The 18560-nt window shown below is 48.4% G+C and overlaps 1 protein-coding gene across 3 annotated transcripts in view; it reads left to right on the top strand.

Annotated features, from left to right (window-relative positions):
- Positions 1-15587, top strand: part of cyldl (cylindromatosis (turban tumor syndrome), like) — a 38372-nt gene extending 22785 nt beyond the window's left edge. For 2 of the 3 annotated variants that reach the window (XM_048548023.2, XM_048548006.2), the window contains 5 exons: positions 605-737; positions 5197-5305; positions 6763-6881; positions 11340-11550; positions 15174-15586. In XM_048548023.2, the coding sequence (XP_048403980.1) occupies positions 605-737; positions 5197-5305; positions 6763-6881; positions 11340-11550; positions 15174-15358 (757 nt within the window). In that variant the 3' untranslated portion in view covers positions 15359-15586. Of the gene's footprint in view, positions 1-604; positions 738-5196; positions 5306-6762; positions 6882-11339; positions 11551-15173 lie in introns of all 3 variants that reach the window. The other variant, XM_048548016.2, reaches the window with a different exon arrangement.
- The last annotated feature ends 2973 nt before the right edge of the window (positions 15588-18560 follow it).

Here is an 18560-nt window from a genome sequence, read left to right as displayed (position 1 = left end):
TTCTGAGTTTATGTAACTAACAGCAAAGCTTGCCTCCTCTTAAGTTCAGACTAGGTCTTACAAAAGACTCTGTACCTGCAGCGTAATGTAACTAGCTGTTAAGTGAGACATAATGACCCTACTCTGTTTGTCAAGGCTGAGCATCCCTTCTGCCCAAGACATTGTAATGTGGTCTGACATCACTAAGCAGGATCTCAGATGGTTCTGGTGGGCACCATCACCGTGTACTCCACCCTGGCAGTAATGCCATCTGGTGAGCTGCCTTCCTGAACTGCTGGATTCCGCATGCTGTAGGTTGACCCACAATGCCCTTGGGGAGGGAATTCCAGGATTTTGACCCAGCGACCGTCGACGAATGGTGATATATTTCCAAATCTGGACGGTGAGTGGCTTGGACAGGACCCATCGGGGCGTGGTGTCCCCAGGCATTTGCTGTCCTTGCCCTTCTAGATGGAAGTGACAGTGGGTTTAGAAGGTGCTGTCTGAGGAACCTTGGTGAGTTTGTTGATGGTGCGCACTGAGCTGTGTTACCACCCCCCCCCCCCCCCCCCCCCGCATGTTGCTGTGCATGTGGAGATCTGATGTGTCTGCTTACTCCCCCCAGGTCGGCAGGCCATAAGGATCAGGAGTGTTACTGCCATCAGATCTTCATTGACCAGGATGATGACCTGACTGTTCCCACAGTACAGCAACTGGTAGAACATTCCTTCCACAGTAACCAGCTCAAATTGGCTGAGGTGAGTGGTGGTGAGGCTCCTCTTTGAGGAGATCATGCCTGGCCTGAAAGGGTTAAATTACGAGGCTGGGCTCTGTCCACAAGACCGTAAGAAATAGAAACAGGGGCAAGCCATTCGGCCCCTCGATTCTGTTCTACCATTCAATAGGATCATGGCTGGTCCGACATTCATCACGTTCTGGCATTTTTCCCGTAACCCTTGACTCCCTAACTGATCGAGAATCTATCTATCTTGGCCTTAAATGTACCTAAGGTGTCCACCCCCAACAAGTCTCTGAGGCAAAGACTATCAGTCCTCTGAGAGAAGAAATTCCTCATCTCAGTCATAAATTGGTGCCCCTTAATTCCCTTAACATGAGAGACCTAGACTCTCCCATAAGGGGCAAGCATCTCCTCGGCATTTACCCTGTCAAGCCCCTTTAGAATCTGATATGTTTCAATGAGATCACCTCTCATTCTTCTAAACTCCAGTGAGTCAAGTCCCAACCTGTTTTACCTTTGCTCATTAGACAGTCTGTCCATGCCAGGGATCATCTTAGTGAACCTTCTCCGAACGGACTCCGATAAAATGAAGAATGTTGTGCTTCTGTGCGCTCTGCTGAGCGAGTCTGATTGAACTGAGGTGTAAAAGCTTTTAGAAGTATTCAATCAGGTTAGTCAGACATTCCCTCTGGTGTGTCAAGTCTAGGAAGAAGGGGACTGAGCTCCCAGTTCCAGCGTCAACGTCAGGAAGCTCAGTCTGCACTGCTGGCAATAGAATTCCTGAAACGTGCCCTGAGAAAGAGCAGTCGAGGCTGGGCTGGTCCAGGATGTAAAGACTTGTGTACGGAGAGGCTTGTCTGAGAGCTCCTCGTCTTGCAGCTGTCAGGACATTTCGCAAGAATGCCAGAGTTTAAACAATTGCAGCAATTTATCCCCCTGGAAGAAAGAGGTCTGGTCAGCAAGTCGGCTCTGATTGGCTACACCTTGCTGAACAGGGTTCTGTTTCATCACCATGTTTCCCCAGTAGAGACAGTGTCCTTGTAGGATCTCCGCTAGTTTTTGCTGGGTCATGTGCGTGTGTGTGAGACGATTGATCCCCAACTTCCTCCCTCTTGTGTATTTCTGATACATGGACAATACGGTTGACAATACTAATAAGAGAATGGTTAAAGAAAGAGTAGGGCCGATCAGGGATAGCATAGGGAACTTGTGTGTGGAGTCTGAGGAGGTAGGGGAAGCCCTAAATGAGTTTTTTGCTTCTGTCTTCATGAAAGAAACGAACTTTGTAGTGAATGAAACCTTTGAAGAGCAGGTGTACAGCTGGAATGGATAGAGATAGAAGAAGGTGATGTGCTGAAAATTTTGTCAAACATTAAGATTGACAAGTCGCCAGGCCCGGACCAGATTTGTCCTCCGCTGCTTTGGGAAACGAGAAATGCAATTGCTTCGCCACTTGCGAAGATCTTTGCATCCTCGCTCTCCACTGGAGTCGTACCTGAGGACTGGAGAGGGGCAAATGTAATTCCTCTCTTCAAGAAAGGAAATAGGGAAATCCCCGGCAATTACAGACCAGTAAGTCTCACGTCTGTCGTCTGCAAAGTGTTAGAAAGGATTCTGAGGGATAGGATTTATGACCATCTGGAAGAGCATGGCTTGATTAAATGCAGTCAACACGGCTTTGAGGGGGGCAGGTCATGCCTCACAAACCTTATCGAGTTCTTTGAGGATGTGACTAGAAAAGTTGATGAGGGTCGAGCTGTGGATGTGGTGTATATGGACTTCAGCAAGGCATTTGTTAAGGTTCCCCATGGTAGGCTCATTCAGAAGGTCAGGAGGAATGGGATACAGGGGATCTTAGCTGTCTGGATACAGAATTGGCTGGCCAACAGAAGACAGTGAGTGGTAGTAGAAGGAAAATATTCTGCCTGGAAGTCAGTGGTGAGTCGTGTTTCACAGGGCTCTGTCCTTGGGCCTCCAATGAAAAAAGTCCGAGCTCAGTCAACCTCTCTTCATAAGATAAGCCCTCCAGTCCAGGCAGCATCCTGGTAAACCTCCTCTGAACCCTCTCCAAAGCATCCACATCTTTCTGTAATTTTGTAATTACTGTTTGTAATTTTTATTAATGACTTGGATGAGGGGATTGAAGGATGGGTCAGCAAGTTTGCAGACGACACAAAGGTTGGAGGTGTTGTTGACAGTATAGAGGGCAGTTGTAGGCTGCAGCGGGACATTGACAGGATGCAGAGATGGGCTGAGAGGTGGCAGATGGAGTTCAACCTGGATAAATGCAAGGTGATGCATTTTGGAAGGTCGAATTTGAAAGCTGAGTACAGGATTAAGGATAGGATTCTTGGCAGTGTGGAGGAACAGAGGGATCTTGGTGTGCAGATACATAGATCCCTTAAAATGGCCACCCAAGTGGACAGGGTTGTTAAGAAAGCATATGGTGTTTTGGCTTTCATTAGCAGGGGGATTGAGTTTAAGAGTCGTGAGATCTTGTTGCAGCTCTATAAAACTTTGGTTAGACCGCACTTGGAATACTGCGTCCAGTTCTGGTCACCCTATTATAGGAAAGATGTGGATGCTTTGGAGAGGGTTCAGAGGAGGTTTACCAGGATGCTGCCTGGACTGGAGGGCTTATCTTATGAAGAGAGGTTGACTGAGCTCGGACTTTTTTCATTGGAGAAAAGGAGGAGGAGAGGGGACCTAATTGAGGTATACAAGATAATGAGAGGCATAGATAGAGTTGATAGCCGGAGACTATTTCCCAGGGCAGAAATGGCTAACACGAGGGGTCATAGTTTTAAGCTGGTTGGAGGAAAGTATAGAGGGGATGTCAGAGGCGGTTTCTTTACACAGAGAGTTGTGAGAGCATGGAATGCGTTGCCAGCAGCAGTTGTGGAAGCCAGGTCATTGGGGTCATTTAAGAGACTGCTGGACATGCATATGGTCACAGAAATTTGAGGGTGCATACATGAGGGTCAATGGTCGGCACAACATTGTGGGCTGAAGGGCCTGTTCTGTGCTGTACTGTTCTATGTTCTATGTTCTATGTTCTATGTTCTATGTTCTATGTTCTATGTTCTATGTTCTATGTTCTATGTTCTATGTTCTATGTTCTATGTTCTATGTTCTATCCTTGAACCCGCAGCGGCAGTAGGAATAAAGGGCTGAGATGTGGAGAGATGTCTTCACCCAGGTAGTGGGGAGCCTGTAGAATTCTCTGCCACAGAAAGCATTTGAGCCCAGAACAGAGAACGAGTTAAATGTAATTCTTAGAGCTAAACCGTCTGGGGGAGAAAGCAGGAACAGGGGATTGAGTTGGATGATCATATTGAATGGCAGAGCAGACTCGATGGGCTGAATGGCCTACTCCTGACCCTATTTGCTGCATTTCCTTAGACATCTCAGTGGGTTCTGTCCTGCCCTCAGATTTCTCAGATGAAGTGAGTCGACTGAGCTCCTGCCCTCAATGTCGCGAGATGAGAAATCAGCAAGCAGCATTCTGTGTCTCTCAGTGAGTGAGGAATGTAGGACCTGAATTCCTGTACTGGTGTGATGATGGGTTTGCATATCCCTAATGCTGGCAGACCATATCAAACAAATCCTATAGTTGCCTGTTTGCGATAGAGCAAGGTCCTTTACTTGTGATGTTCAATGTCACTCTGTGCTTGGACAGCATTCGCTACATAATCCTGAGCGTGTGAAGAATTTCCCTGAGAACCAATTAGGGGTTGGTAATAACCTGACTAATCAGAGTAACCTGCCTCCTTTTAAAGTTTAAACGTAGGTCAGTAATTCATTACAAAAACAGATGTTGCTGGAAAAGCTCTGGCAACATCTGTGAAGGAAAAAAAAATGGAAGTTAACGTTTCAGGTCCGTGAGCTGTGCTCTGTGGAAGGGTCACCGGACCCGAAACTTTAACTGATATTTTTTTTTCCAGAGGTGCTGAGCTTTTCCAGCAACTTCTGTTTTTGTTCCTGATGTACAGCACCCGCAGTTTCACCTGTTTTGAGTCAGTCATTATGGTTATTGATGGGTGTGTTCTCTAGGACAATGTCTCTTCCAATCTGTCAGTATCCTGCTCCCATGCAGTGTCTGTGTTGTTTCCCTTTTGAATTGGTATTCTTGTGAAGTGTTCTGATGGGTCAAAGACAAACGCCTCCAACACGCTGCCTCTCAGCAAGATTCGAAACTCCTGGTTAAAGAGCCGCAGTTCAGTAGATGGAGATAAGGGACAGACTGGCCGTGATCGAATTGAACAGCACAGCAGGCTGAATGGCCTCCGCTGTTCCCACATAACCAGTGGTTTATAAAGGGTTAGCACGAATCCCATGTTTCTGTACCCTGCTGCTTTTATTAATCAAGTCCAGGATCGTGTGTTTTGTTTTAATGACTGTTTGTCTGTTCTGGTTGTCTCAATAACTCTAACAGCTTGTCTCTGTCACCTTCCCTGCCTCCCCACACCACCCCTCAGGTTCCATCGTGTCTCATCGTGCAGATGCCTCGCTTTGGGAAGAATTACAAAATGTTTGAGAAAATCATCCCTTCTCTGGAGCTGGACATCACCGACCTGCTGTGGGACAGTAGGTAGAAGGGTTTGTCGGGGGGAGGTGGAAGAGAGCAGTGGGCAGGAGTGGCGATGGAGCAGGGGTTGGCACAGGAGGGGAGAGGGAGCAGGGGCTGGGGTCCGTGGGGGGGGGGGAGAGAGAGTAGCTGCAGGCGGGGAGAAGGGCTGGGGCTATGGAATTGCGGGGGGGAGGTAAGAAATGTGGACTGTTTATGGGTAGACTGTCAGATCCCTGCCTGACATGCGGCCATTCTTTCTCTCTCATTCTTTCTCTCTCCATGTTTCTCCTCCATTGACCTGGAGAAGTGGGAGGCTCTCCCGTCCTCAGTGAAGGTCTTTGTGAGGGGGTGTGGACAGGGTGGGTGATGGGGTTGAGGTGGGGGTCGGTGGTGTCGGTGTTTGATAGAAGCTCGGAAGGTCCAGAGGGTTTTTTATAGCATGACAGAGAGAGAGAGAGAGAGAGAGAGCACAAGAGGGTTGTAGACCCTTACAGAATGAAACAGACCCTTCGGTCCAACCAGTCCATGCTGATCATGTCCCTAAAGTAAACTAGTTCCGCCTGCCTGGCCCATGTCTCACCAAACCTTTCTGATTCATGAACCTATCCAAATGTCTTTGAAATGTTATAACTGTATCTGCACCTGTTGGCTTCCCTTCCCCAGAATCAAACTCTCCAATGTGACACCGACTTGAACTGTCGCTGGTTGGTAGGTCAGATCCCTGTGATGTCTGGAAGAACTCCATTCAGCCCATCGGGTCTGGTGCTGCACTGCCCCCAACTCTGTGCAGTTCAGTTGGTCCCACTCTCCCATTCGATTCTCACAGCCCCTGCAGGTTTAATTCCCTCTAAAAACATTATCGTAGAGATCTACCGCGTGGGGAGAACGTCCTTCAAACACAACCACCTCACTATTCTAATCCCATTTTCAAACACTTGGCTTTGTAACTGCACAGCTACACACCACTTCCACAAGTATAGGCAGTGAGTTCTCAGGCTGTAAAATAAATTCCTCCCTTCTCCTCTAAACCTCCTGCCCCTTCGTTAATGTCCCCCTGGTCATTGACACGTGTCCCCGGGGGAGACATTTCTTCCTGTCTACCCTGCCCCTCCTCAGTGTATACATCTCACTCACATCGCACCCTCCTCTCAGTCTCTTCTGCTCTAGGGAAAGTGTAAGATCATAAGAACCAGGAGCAGGGGTAGGCCATTCAGCCCCGTGAGCCTGCTCCACCATTCAATACCATTGTGGCTGATCTCTTCTCGGCCTCAACTCCGCTTTCCTGTAGCCCTTCAACCCACGAATTAAAAATGGTGGCCAACGCCACACTCGCACTCACGTAATACCTGTGTCTGATGTCCCTGTGTGTGGGCCAGCTACTTAACACTGGGGAGTTCCAGGCTCTGGGAGTAGGATTCTGATTGGATATTCCTCACGGCCAGGACCTTTTCCGAATGTTTTGCCGTTCCTGCAGGTCCCCGGGAATGCTGTGTGTGTGGAGAGCTGGCCACTCAGGAATGTGAGGAGTGCTTCAAAGACAAACTGTTCTCGAAAACGGGACTCAAGCAATTCTGTGATGTTTGCTGGCGTCAGGTACGTGCCGTGGATCAGTCTGATACGCTCGGCTCAGTCTGTTTGGGATATTGTGTGTTCCCATGTTTCTGCTCTCCTTGTCCTCTGGAATTGTTACAGACTCATTACAGCGCAGTAGGAGACCTTTCAGCCCATCATACCTGCATCAGATGTGAGAGTTCAGGGGTTTGGAAGGTGCTGCCTGAGGATCTTTGGTGAATTTCTGCAGTGCATCTTGTAGATTGTACACGCTGCTGCGACTGAGCGTCGGTGGTGGAGGGAGTGAATGCCTGTGGATGTGGTGCCAATCAAGTGGCTGCTTTGTCCTGGATGGTGTCGAGCTTCTTGAGTGTTGTTGGAGCTGCTCCCATCCAGGCAAGTGGAGAGTATCCCATCACACTCCTGACTTGTGCCTTGTAGATGGTGGGACAGGCTTTGGGGAGTCAGGAGATGAGTTACTTGCCGCAGTATTCCTAGCCTCTAGTCTGATCTTGTAGCCATTGTGTTAATGTGGTGGGTCCAGTTGAGTTTCTGGTCAATGGTAACGCCAAGGATGTTGATAGTGAGGATTCAGTGATGGTAACACCATTGAATGTCAAGGAACGATGGTTAGATAGTCTCTTCTTGGTGATGGTCATAGCCTGGCATTTGTGTGGCACAAATGTCACCTGCCATTTGTCAGCCCAAGCCTGGATATTGTCTGGATCTGGTTGCATTTGAACATGGACTGCTTCAGTATCTGAGGAGTCACGAATGGTGCTGAATGTTGTGCAATCATCGGAGAACATCCTCACTTCTGACCTTATGATGGAGGGAAGGTCATTGATGAAGCAGCTGAAGGTGGTTGGGCCGAGGACACTACCCTGAGGAACTCTTGCAGAGCTGAGACCCTCAGAGTGTCGGTCAGTGAAAGGGGGGCAGGGGCTGGATTAACCAGGAGATTTCTACCTTTCAGCCTGTGCTCTCGTTCATCAGCCAGGAATACTTGCAGTCTGATCAAACAGAGTGACCACACCGAAGCTTAAAACAGAAACGATAGTCTGGTTAAAATAACATGTTCCCTCCCAGTAAAAAATACTGCGACTCTGCGGAGGACAGTTGTAATGTGCAAAACAATTTCTCCCAAAACGTTCACTGTGAAGGGTGATAAAATCATAAACATTAATGCTTCCTCCAAGTAGGACGAGGGCAGCAGATACAACACCACTTCCTGCAAGTTCCCCTCCAAGCCACTCACTATCCTGACTTGGAAGTACATCGCCGTTCCGTCACTGTCATTGGAATCCTGGAATTCTCTCCGTAAGGGCATTGTGTGTCAGCATGTGGACTAAGCCGTTCAAGAAGGCAGCTCATCACCACCTTTACAAGGGAATCTAGGGATGGGCAATAAGTGCCCACAGGCGGATAAAAGCAAAGTGCAGAGGAAGATAGATAAATGAGGCAAATGATAGACAGTCGTGGAGCCTTGGAGAAACACGGTTTTGAGTTGTGCTGATGTCGTCGTGCATACAGAGGAGGTTTACAAAAATGATCTTGGGGATGAAGGTTTGTCATATGAGGCGTGGTTAAGGACTCTAGGTCTGTACTCGATGGGGTTTGGGAGGCACTGGTAGGGGTGGGAATCTGATTGAAGCTTAGGCAATGCTGAGGTAGAGTGGACATGGAGAAGATGCTCCCACTAGTAGGAGGGACTAGGACCCAAGGGCACAGCCTCCAAGTGAAGGGACGACCTTTTTAAAACAGAGATGAGAGAGAATTTGTTCCACCAGAAGGCGTTGACCATGTGGAACTTGTTGTTGCAGAGGATTATGGAGGCCGGGGTCATTTTGTGCACCAGGATTCTCTCGGACTGAGCCCTGAAGTGATGTGGCAAAGCAGAATATGGATTAAAAAAAAGTCCCTTCATTAGAAATGGGATCAAAGCAGGTTCACTTGAGGCGTTCAAGAGGACACTGGATGGTCATTGGAATAGGAACAGTACACAGGGATATGGAGAAAAGGCAGGAGATTAGTAAATTTTAGTTGCTTTTTTTTTGGGTAATGTCAGCAATGAGCCATTCTTGTGCATGGCAGGATCCCACAAATAGCAGTGCGATCATCGTCGGAGAGTCTTCCCACCAGCCCCATCACTGCCCCTTCCATAAACAGGGCAATAATCTGCTGACGTGCTGGGAGTGGGGTGGCGTGGGGGTGATTTGCGACGCTTGGCAAAAGTTGGCGTGGTTGGGTGAGGTAGAATTGCCTGAATTCTCGGGGGTTTTCCAGCCTCGGGGCTGGCTGAGATGAGGATGGAGAGAGTGATGGAGATCTGGACCGGTGATGGTCATTGGGGTGTGTGGGGTCACTACCTGAAGTAGTGCTGGGGGGGCATCGTTTACAAACAGTGGAGAGGGTGGCTTGTCCGAAAGGTGGTGCCTCGGACAGTGCGGCACTCCCTCGGTGCTGTGAAACTTAAGTCTCTGAAGTGGGTCTCCAACACACCCTATGTGGATCGTGTAGTGACAGTGCTACCAACTGGACCACAGCTGACAAACTCTAATTGCTTCCTACTTTAGACTCACTTTGAACACCAAATGCTTTCCAACTGGGAGTGGCAACTCTGCCTCTCTCTTCACAGATACTCGCTGAGCATTTCCCCCAGTTTCTGCTTCTATTTCGCGTTTATTGCATTTGTTTTTTTTTTGCTTCTTTCCCCCATCGTTTTAGGGGTTTGCCTTTGTAAATCAGAGAGAGCTATCTTGTAAATCCGATGGCTTCAGTTCACCAAAAAGTGTGAGAGCGCAAGAGAGTCCCGTGTTAGTGCCCTCTGTATGGACCAACAGGAACAGTCTCTGTCGCTTGACCCTACGGCGCGGTTCACCCTTGAAAAGCCCTGGTCTTCACACACTGGGAACTGGTCTATGGAAGCAAAATGCTCGGGCCTCGTGCATTGACTTGCCTTGGAGCATTGGATGCTACAACATCCCATTACTTTCTCCGTGGCAACACCTCGGCCAATCAGAGTAGGCATGGAAAGAGTCCTTTCGGCCCATCTTGTCTGTGCCGGTCATCAAGCATCCATCTATTCTAGTCCCATTTCCCGGCATGGTTATGACGTTTCAAGTGCCCGTGAAATACCTCCGAAATGTTATGAGGTTCATACCGCAACCAGCCCTTTGGGCAGTGGGATCCAGAGACCCACAATCCTGTGGGTGAAATAATTTTTAAACCATAAGAACACAGGAACAGGAATGGGCCATTCAGCCCCTCGAGCCTGCTCTGTTGTTCAGTAGGATCGTGGCTGGTTCCTCATGCCCATTTTCCTGCCTTTTCTCTGTAACCCTTGATTCCCCAACTGATTTTAAGAATCTCTCTATCTCAGTCTTAAATATACACAAGGACTGTGCCCCCATGGCTCCCTTTGGAATTGCAAAGACACTCGACCCTCAGAAGAAATTCCTTTTCCTCCCAATCTTAAGTTGGTGCCCCGTTATTCTGAGACCTTTGCTGTCCAATCCTAGACTCTTTCTTGAGGGGAAATATCCTCTCAGCATTTACTCTGTCAACCCCCTTAAGAGTCTGATATGTTTTGGGCGTCACAGTGGCCTGATGGTTAGCTGCCTCACAGCGCTAGGGACCAAGGTTCGATTCCACCCTCTGGCGACTGTCCATGTGGAGTTTACATGCTCCCCCCGTGTCAGTATGGGTTCCCTCCAGCTGCTCCAGTTTCCTCGGAAAGTCCAAAGATGGGCAGAGTGGGTGGATTGATCGTGAGAAATTGCCCAATGTGTCCAGGAATGTGTAGGCTGAGCAGATGTTTGACACAGGATTGCAGAAATAGGATGGGGGATGCGGCTGGGTCTGCATGGGATATTCTTCGGAGGGTTAGTGTGGACCTAATGGGCTGAATGGCCACTGTAAGGATTCTTTGGATCTAAGGTTTCAATGAGATCATCTGTCATTCTTCTAAACTCTAGTGATTAGAATCCCAGCCTATTTAGCCTTGGCTCATAGACTCCCTCCATACCTTCTCTGATCTCGAATGAGGGCAAATCCCCTCTAAACACCCTGCTTTTTACTTTTAAAGCTATGCCTGCTGGATTATTTACCCCTCGACTAAGAGGAAAGGTACCCTTTGCGTACCTCTCTGAACTATGTGCAACACAATCAGATTCCTCCTCCCATTGACCATCTCTGCTCCAGAGATAACAACCCTGGCCTATCAGGTCTCTTTTGCTCTCGCTCTCTCTGATGTAACACTCCAGCCCAGGGAACGAACCCACAGTGAATCTCCTCTGCACCCTAGTGTGTTACTTGCAATGGGTGATGACAACCATTCAGCTGCCTCCTGTAGTATCAATTGTTGTGAGCGTTTGAAATTTGGTATTCTTGCATGTGTCCTGACCCCTATGTGGGGTGGTAACATTATTCCCAGGTCTAACGTTGCCTCCTTTCTTCTCTCCCCTCACTCCCCCTCCCCCCACCCACTCATTGGACCAGGTCCACTCCCACTCCTCCAGGTGCAGCCACCGCTCCATGAAGCTCAAATGCCCCGAGGAGTTTGTTCACTCCAGGAAGAGTCAGGTCCCACGGGAGAAGATGCAGCTCTTTGCTGTGCTCTGTATCGAGACCAGCCACTATGTCTCGTTCATCAAATACGGACTGGAAGACCACCACTGGATGTTCTTTGACAGCATGTCCGACAGACACGGTGAGAGAGGGGCACAAGTGGGCCATTCAGCCCATCAAGTCTGCTGCGCTATTCAATGAGATCATGTTATACTCTTGTAGAGCAAAACAATTGATCTCAGGTTTACTCTCGTTCCTTCAGCCACAGGATGGTTGGATGGTGATGGCTCCACTGTCTCTACCCGTCCTATAAAAGCTGGGCTCCTCCCTTCCGACGTAGTGGATGAGGTGATGAGAGATTTGGGAGAAGGTAGAGGGGGAACCCCTGTTCCCATTGGCCATCCCCAGGCATTAGCAATTTAAGCTTCTGGACAGGAGCTAAGGGTAGGGTGGAGTGAGGTGGGTTTGCACAGGGAGAGGGGTAGGTTTGGAGGGTGGATGGTTTGGTGGGTGGAAGGGGTGGGTTTGGAGTTTAGTGGGGTTTTGATTGACACGCAGCATAAGACCATAAGACATAGGAGTGGAAGTAAGGCCATTCGGCCCATCAAGTACACTCCGCCATTTAAATCATGGCTGATGGGCATTTCGACTCCACTTCCCTGCACTCTCCGCGTAGCCCTGGATTCCTTCTGAGATCAAGAATTTGTCGATCTCTGCCTTGAAGGCATCCAACGTCCCGGCCTCCACTGCGCTCTGCGTGAGGAGATATCTCAATACACTGACCACAGGCACCTGGTAGAAATGGAGAGAATCATCTTTTCAAAACATGCCAGGGTACATAAATAAAGTCATAGTTATATGACTTGGAAACAGACCCTTCGGCCCACCTTGTCCTTGCTGACCAGGCATCCTGATCTGATCTAGTCCCATTTGCTGGCATTTGGCCCATATCCCTCATATACCCATCCAGGTGCCTTTTAAATGTAATTGTACCAGCTTGCACCATCTCTCCGGCAGCTCATTCCATACATGCACCACCCTCTGCATGAAAGAGTTGTGCAGGGATGAGAGTCCAGAGCAGGACATCGGGTCTGACTGGGCTCCTCTGTGAGAGGGCTGCCATGGACATGATGGGCTGAATTCTATCGTAGGTCTCTGACGTCCTTGCGGTTGAAGTAGGTCAAGGGTTATGGTTCATCACTTCCTGAACTGCTGTGCTATGCACCTCCAGCAGGGGGCGCTCCATCTCCATCAAAAAGGAAGAATGTTGGCCAATTTTATTAACCCCTCAGCGCCCCCCCCCCCCCACTTCTTGCTCCATTACTGCCCCCCCCCGTACCTCCCCTTCCATGCCTCCACCCCCTCCCACTCTACGTCAGGCAGGGGTAAGTAGTCCTGAGTCCTGATGAAGGGTCTGAACCTGAAGCATAGTCTCTCCTACTCTGATGCTGCCTGACCTGCTGTGCTGCTCTGCATCTGCAGTTCTTGCTATCTCTCTCTAGTCATGACTCTGCTGCCATCTCAGTAATATTGTGGAAAAATGTTCCAGGATAAGTGAGTTCAAAATCTACTGTGGGATTTGTTTGAGAATTTCAATTCTGTGCTTGAAAGAACGGAAATATCAAGCTAGGATCTGTTTAAGTGTGAAATGCGATTCTTCGGTTAAAATTAAACCGAACTGATCCAGTATTGTCCTGTTAGGGAGAGAAATGCATTCTTCTTAGCTAGACCACCATACATGTGACTCACGTCCAACACCAATCTGTATGATTCTCGACTGCCATCTGAAACGAGTCACAAGTCTTTCCAAACTGCCCAAAAACGAAACCTAAAGCAGACCTGTCACAGACTGTGTGCGATGTCACAGCACTGGGACTTCGGCACTTGCCTGGAGAGTGCAGCTCCAACAACACTCAAGAATCCTGGCACCATCCAGGACAAAGCAGCCTCCTTGATTGGCACTACATCCACAAGCATCCACTCCCCCCACCACCACTTATTAGCAGCAGTGTGTACTAGCTACAAGATACATTGCAGAAGTTCACTAAAGACCCTTGGACAGCAACTTCCCAACCCACGACCACTTCCATCTAGAAGGACAAGGGCAACAGATACATGGGAACACCTACACCTCCAAGCCATTCACCATCCTGACTTGGGAATATATTGCCATTCCTTCACTGTCACTCGGTCAAAATCCTGGAATTCCCTCCCTGATAGCATTGTGGGTCAATCCACAGCAGGAAGATCAAAAAGGCAGCTCACCACCACCAAGGGCAACGATGGACGGGCAAGAAATGCTGGCCCAGCGAATGATACCCCCATTTTATGAATGGCTAATAAACAGATATGTAGAGATACGGGGGATGAAACTGGGGGTTGTGGTGGCAGGGTGGTAATGTCACTGGACTAGTAATCTGGGATGTCAGGCTAACATTCTGGTTCTTTGGGAATTCACCATGGGATTCGTTCATCGGTGACATGAGTTGAATATAAACCCAAAATAAATACCCACTCAACAACCACTGTCGATCATCACTAAATACCCATGTGGCTCACTGGTATCTTTTAGGGAAGGAAATCTGCCATCCTTACCCAGCATTTTTTATTCATTTGTGAGATGTATGTGTCACTGGCTGGGCCCAGCATCTCTTGCCCTTGAGAAGATGGTGGTGAGCTGCTTTCTTGAACCGCTGCGATCTACCTGCTCTGGGTTGACCCACAATGCCCTTAGGGAGGCAATTCCAGGATTTTGACCCTGCAACAGGGAAGGAATGGTGGTATATTTCCAAGTTGGATGATCAGTGGCTTGGAGGGGACCTTGCAGGGGACGGTGTTCCCTGGTCTGGCCTACATGTGACTCCAGACCCACAGCAGTGTGGTTGACTCTTAGTTGCCCACACCCTGTGGGCGTCCCTTGCTAGACCAGCATTTATTGCCCATCCCTAATTGCCTTGGGCAATAAATTTTGGCCTAGCCAGTGATGCCCTCCTCTTTCGAACTAATTGGAAAACCAAAATGTATCAATTGGGATAACCAAGTGTGAGGCTGGATGAACACAGCAGGCCAAGCAGCATCTCAGGAGCACAGAAGCTGACGTTTCGGGCCTAGACCCTTCATCAGAGAGGGGGATGGGGAGAGGGTTCTAGAATAAATAGGGAGAGAGGGGGAGGTGGACCGAAGATGGATAGAGGAGAAGATAGGTGGAGAGGTAGGGAGGGGATAGGTCAGTCTGGGGAGGACGGACAGGTCAAGGAGGTGGAATGAGGCTAGTAGGTGGTGTATCAATTGGGATTTTGGGGTCAGGGTTCTTAAGTGTTTGGAAGAGGGTAGATCAAAGGGTGACGTTCCTGACATGTATAAAATTGAGGAAATGGAAATTCCAGTTTCTTTTTGCGAGGGGTCCATTACCTGAGGGCAGGGCGGGCGCATAGATTGGGGCAGAGATCCCTCCTGATCTCAGTACGGACGGGCCTGGCCCTTGCTTCTGGGCTGCCCCATCTCTCTCAGGTTAGGAAGCTGAAATTCTACACACAGCCCTAGGGGTAGGCTCTTGGAGATACCTTTAACCGACCTGTTCAGAGCCAGTGGGTTCTTAAAACTTGGACCTCCAGACCAAGAGAGAGATCGTTACCAGTGTGCCACCAAAGCCCCACCAGTGCCTCGTATAATGGGTTATAGTTTGCTTCTCTGTGAATGTCAGTGAATTTGAGTGAATTTGTCTTTGTTCGTTCTTTTTGATGTGCTGCTGGTTTGACCCTGTAGGTGGTGAGAGCGGGTACAACATCCCCACCGTGACTCTGTGCCCTGAGGTGGCGAAATATGCGAAACGTTCGGCAGCTCAGCTGGTCAAAGACCACCCTCGGGACATGGAGGGCGTAGCCAAGCGGCAGCTGTGTGACGCCTACATGTATCTGTATGAACACCCACGGATGGCCGTCTACAAGTGAGCACCCCTCCCACAGCTCTATCCCCCAGCAATGGGGGAAGGGGGCCGCACTGTTGAGGGGCTGGTGGAGAGGGGGCATCTAGGGGAGGGTGGACCTTTTAAAATACCAAGAGAACAAGTCAAGTTGGACATCCAACATCAACTTTGCTGCTGGGTGGCTGGTGATAGTTGGGGATAGATGGAGGGGATTATTGAGCAAGGGGTGGGGGAGGGTAACAGGATGGGCTGGGTGTAAGTGAGCACTGTGGGGCCATTTTGGAGGAATGGGGTTTTGGGGGAGGGAGCCGGGGTTGGGGGGGGGCGGTGTGCACGTGCGGCAAGCGAGGATCAGAGTGGAGGTTACCCCAACCTAGTGTGGGCTTGGCTCCCATCAGAGCTTTTCCAGCAAATGTGCTGCTTTCTCGAGACGGGGTAGCATTTGCCTCTTGGGCTGGAGAGGGGACATTAAAAGCTTGTGGTGGTCTCCGGTTTCAGTAATGCTTTTCTGACCTCATTACTTCATGGGCCGCGGCACATCACTGGCAGGGCCAGCTCTTCATTGCCCGTCCCAGTTGCTTTTGTGAACGTTTCGGTCGTTATATCCTGAATAGAACTGGAAGCCAACACTTGTGTTCTTCCATCAGGATTTTTTGGGCAGAGGCCCTCCTTACATGCATATATCTCCCCACTGAACACGCTTTCAATCTGCTGCTGTTTAGGGAGTGTATATCAATCTCCTGTCAATGGAACACAATTAAATACTTAAATAACATATAGGTAACAATTGCAAGCTTTGGGTCTTGGTGGTTACACTGGTAGGATCCTATCTCAAAGCTAGAAGGTCCAGGATTATGTCCCATTTCAGAACAAGATGGTTATGGAGGCGGCTCAGACCCAAACAAAATAAGTACAGCAGTGACCCACTACTTTGACACGCTGCTGTGTTTGACGGTGTTCCTGTGCGTTTGTGATCACAGATTCCAAAGTCACGTTGACAACCAACTTCTACAAACAGAGATATCAGGAACTGCAGATGCTGGAGAATCCGAGATAACAAGGTGCAGAGCTGGATGAACACAGCAGGCCAAGCAGCATCAGAGGAGCAGGAAGGCTGACGTTTCGGGCCTAGACCCTCCTTCAGAAAATTTCTGAAACGTCAGCCTTCCTGCTGCTCCGATGCTGCTTGGCCTGCTGTGTTCATTCAGCTCTACAGCTTGTTATCTCAACGTCTAGAAACAAACCATTCTGTTGAGTGCAATTGGTGGTTATAATGGCGCCCTGCCCTGACAGTCACCATTTTATTAATGGCCACTTTGATACTGTTTGGGAGGGTTTAGACCCAGTGATGATGTAAAACAAAACAGCCCATGTGTTTGAGTTTGGAACAGAAGTAGGCAATCAGCCCCTCAGGTCTGCTCTGCCATTCAATGGGAGGCAATAGCCTAGTGGTATTATCACTGGACTGTTCATTCAGAGACCGGAGAACATTCTGGGGACCAGGTTCGAATCTTGACATGGCACATGGTGGAATTTTGAATCCAATAAAATATCTGGAATTAAAAATCTAATGATGACCGTGTATCCATTGTCGATTGTCGGAAAAACCCATCTGGTTCACTAATGTGTTTTAGGGCAGGAAGCTGCCATCCTTACCTGGTCTGGCCTACATGTGACTCCAGACCCACAGCAATGTGGTTGACTCTTAACTGCCCTCTGGGCAATAAATACTGCCGAGCCAGCGACACCCTCATCCCGTAAATGAATAGAGGAAAAAAAATTGATCATGATGGCTCTGATTGTAATCTCAAACTCACTAATGATCTTTCACTGTCCAACTAGGTCAATAAGAATCAGCAAAAGCTCTGCCTTAATATTATTCAAGAATGCTTCTGCCACCACCGTTTCAAGAGGAGAGGTCCATTTATTTATATATATATGGAGAATTTTTAAAGAAAAAATTCATTCACAGGAAGCGGGCATCTCTGGCTGAGTCAGCATGTATTGCCCGTCCTTAGTTGCCCCTTGAGAAGGTGGAAGTGAGCTGCCGCTTTGAACCACTGCAGTCCAAATGCTGCAGGTTGATCCACGATGTCCTTAGGGATGGAATTCCAGGATTTTACCGCAATAGCAGTGAAGGAATAGTGATATATTTGTAATGTTAGGATGGTGAGTGAAATTTTCTTCAGCCCCTCAGTCTCGAAACATAATTAAAATTTGCACGGCCACCTCATATTTAATTCCCTCCCAGCTGCTGTTCCACCACAAGGAGGAATTCTGCTTCTCTAACTTCCATTTCCACTCAGGCCCAGTGAATGTTTCTGCTGACTGTGCAGGTTTGCAATTTTGTTTCTTGTTTTCTGTTGCAGAGTTTGTCAGATTTGTATTTGCAAATTATTTTATCTTTAAATGAGATAAAACTTTTTTTTTAATTTAAATTTTTTTTGTTAGCAGTGTTGGACGTGAATCCATTTGAAATTGGGTCCAGGCCAATAGGGTGGTTTGTAGAATTGGTCATAGCACAGCTGGAGGCTATAGATCCATCATGTCTGTGCCAGCTGTGTGCTTGCCCTGTGCCACTCACCAACCTTTTTTGGACAATTTGCAGCAAATATTTCCTCTCCAGATGGCAATCCAATTCCCTTTTTCAAAAGCTCTGATTTCTGTCACTGTTCTGCTTTTAGCTAATTATTTTCCAGATCCAAACCACTTGTTACACACAAAAATAAGTTTCATTTCCTCCGAGACCATTGCTCCTTCTGCCAATCATTGTAAATCTCTGCCCTCTGATTCTCAATCCATCTGCTAACAGGAGCAATGTTTCCCCAATAAACTTTGTCCAGGCGTTTGTGGTTTTGGAAACTCTAGCAAATCTCCTCCCGATCATCTCCGAGGGAAAAATGGCCCTAACTTTCCAATCTATTTACACAGCTTTGTGTTCTTCATCTCTGGAAGCATTTTTGTGAATTTTTCTGGACTGTAATAGAGTTGCACTGCACGGAAACACACCCTTCGGCCCACCCAGTCTGTGCTGAACGTAATGCCACACTAACCTAGTCCCATCTGCCTGCTCTTGGCCCACCACTTTCTCACCCTTCCTCAAGCACTGAACACAATACTCCAGCCAAGATCAAGCCAGCCTTTCATGTATGTTTATCATAACTTCCTTGCATTTATTCTTGATGTTCTTTTGATAAAACGTGGGATGCTATTTTCGTATTAACTGC

The sequence above is a fragment of the Stegostoma tigrinum genome, chromosome 2, assembly GCF_030684315.1.
Source record: "Stegostoma tigrinum isolate sSteTig4 chromosome 2, sSteTig4.hap1, whole genome shotgun sequence".
Classification (NCBI taxonomy): Eukaryota; Metazoa; Chordata; class Chondrichthyes; order Orectolobiformes; family Stegostomatidae; genus Stegostoma; species Stegostoma tigrinum.
Note: the sequence above shows the minus strand (reverse complement) of the source record. Positions and strands in the feature narration are given on the sequence as shown.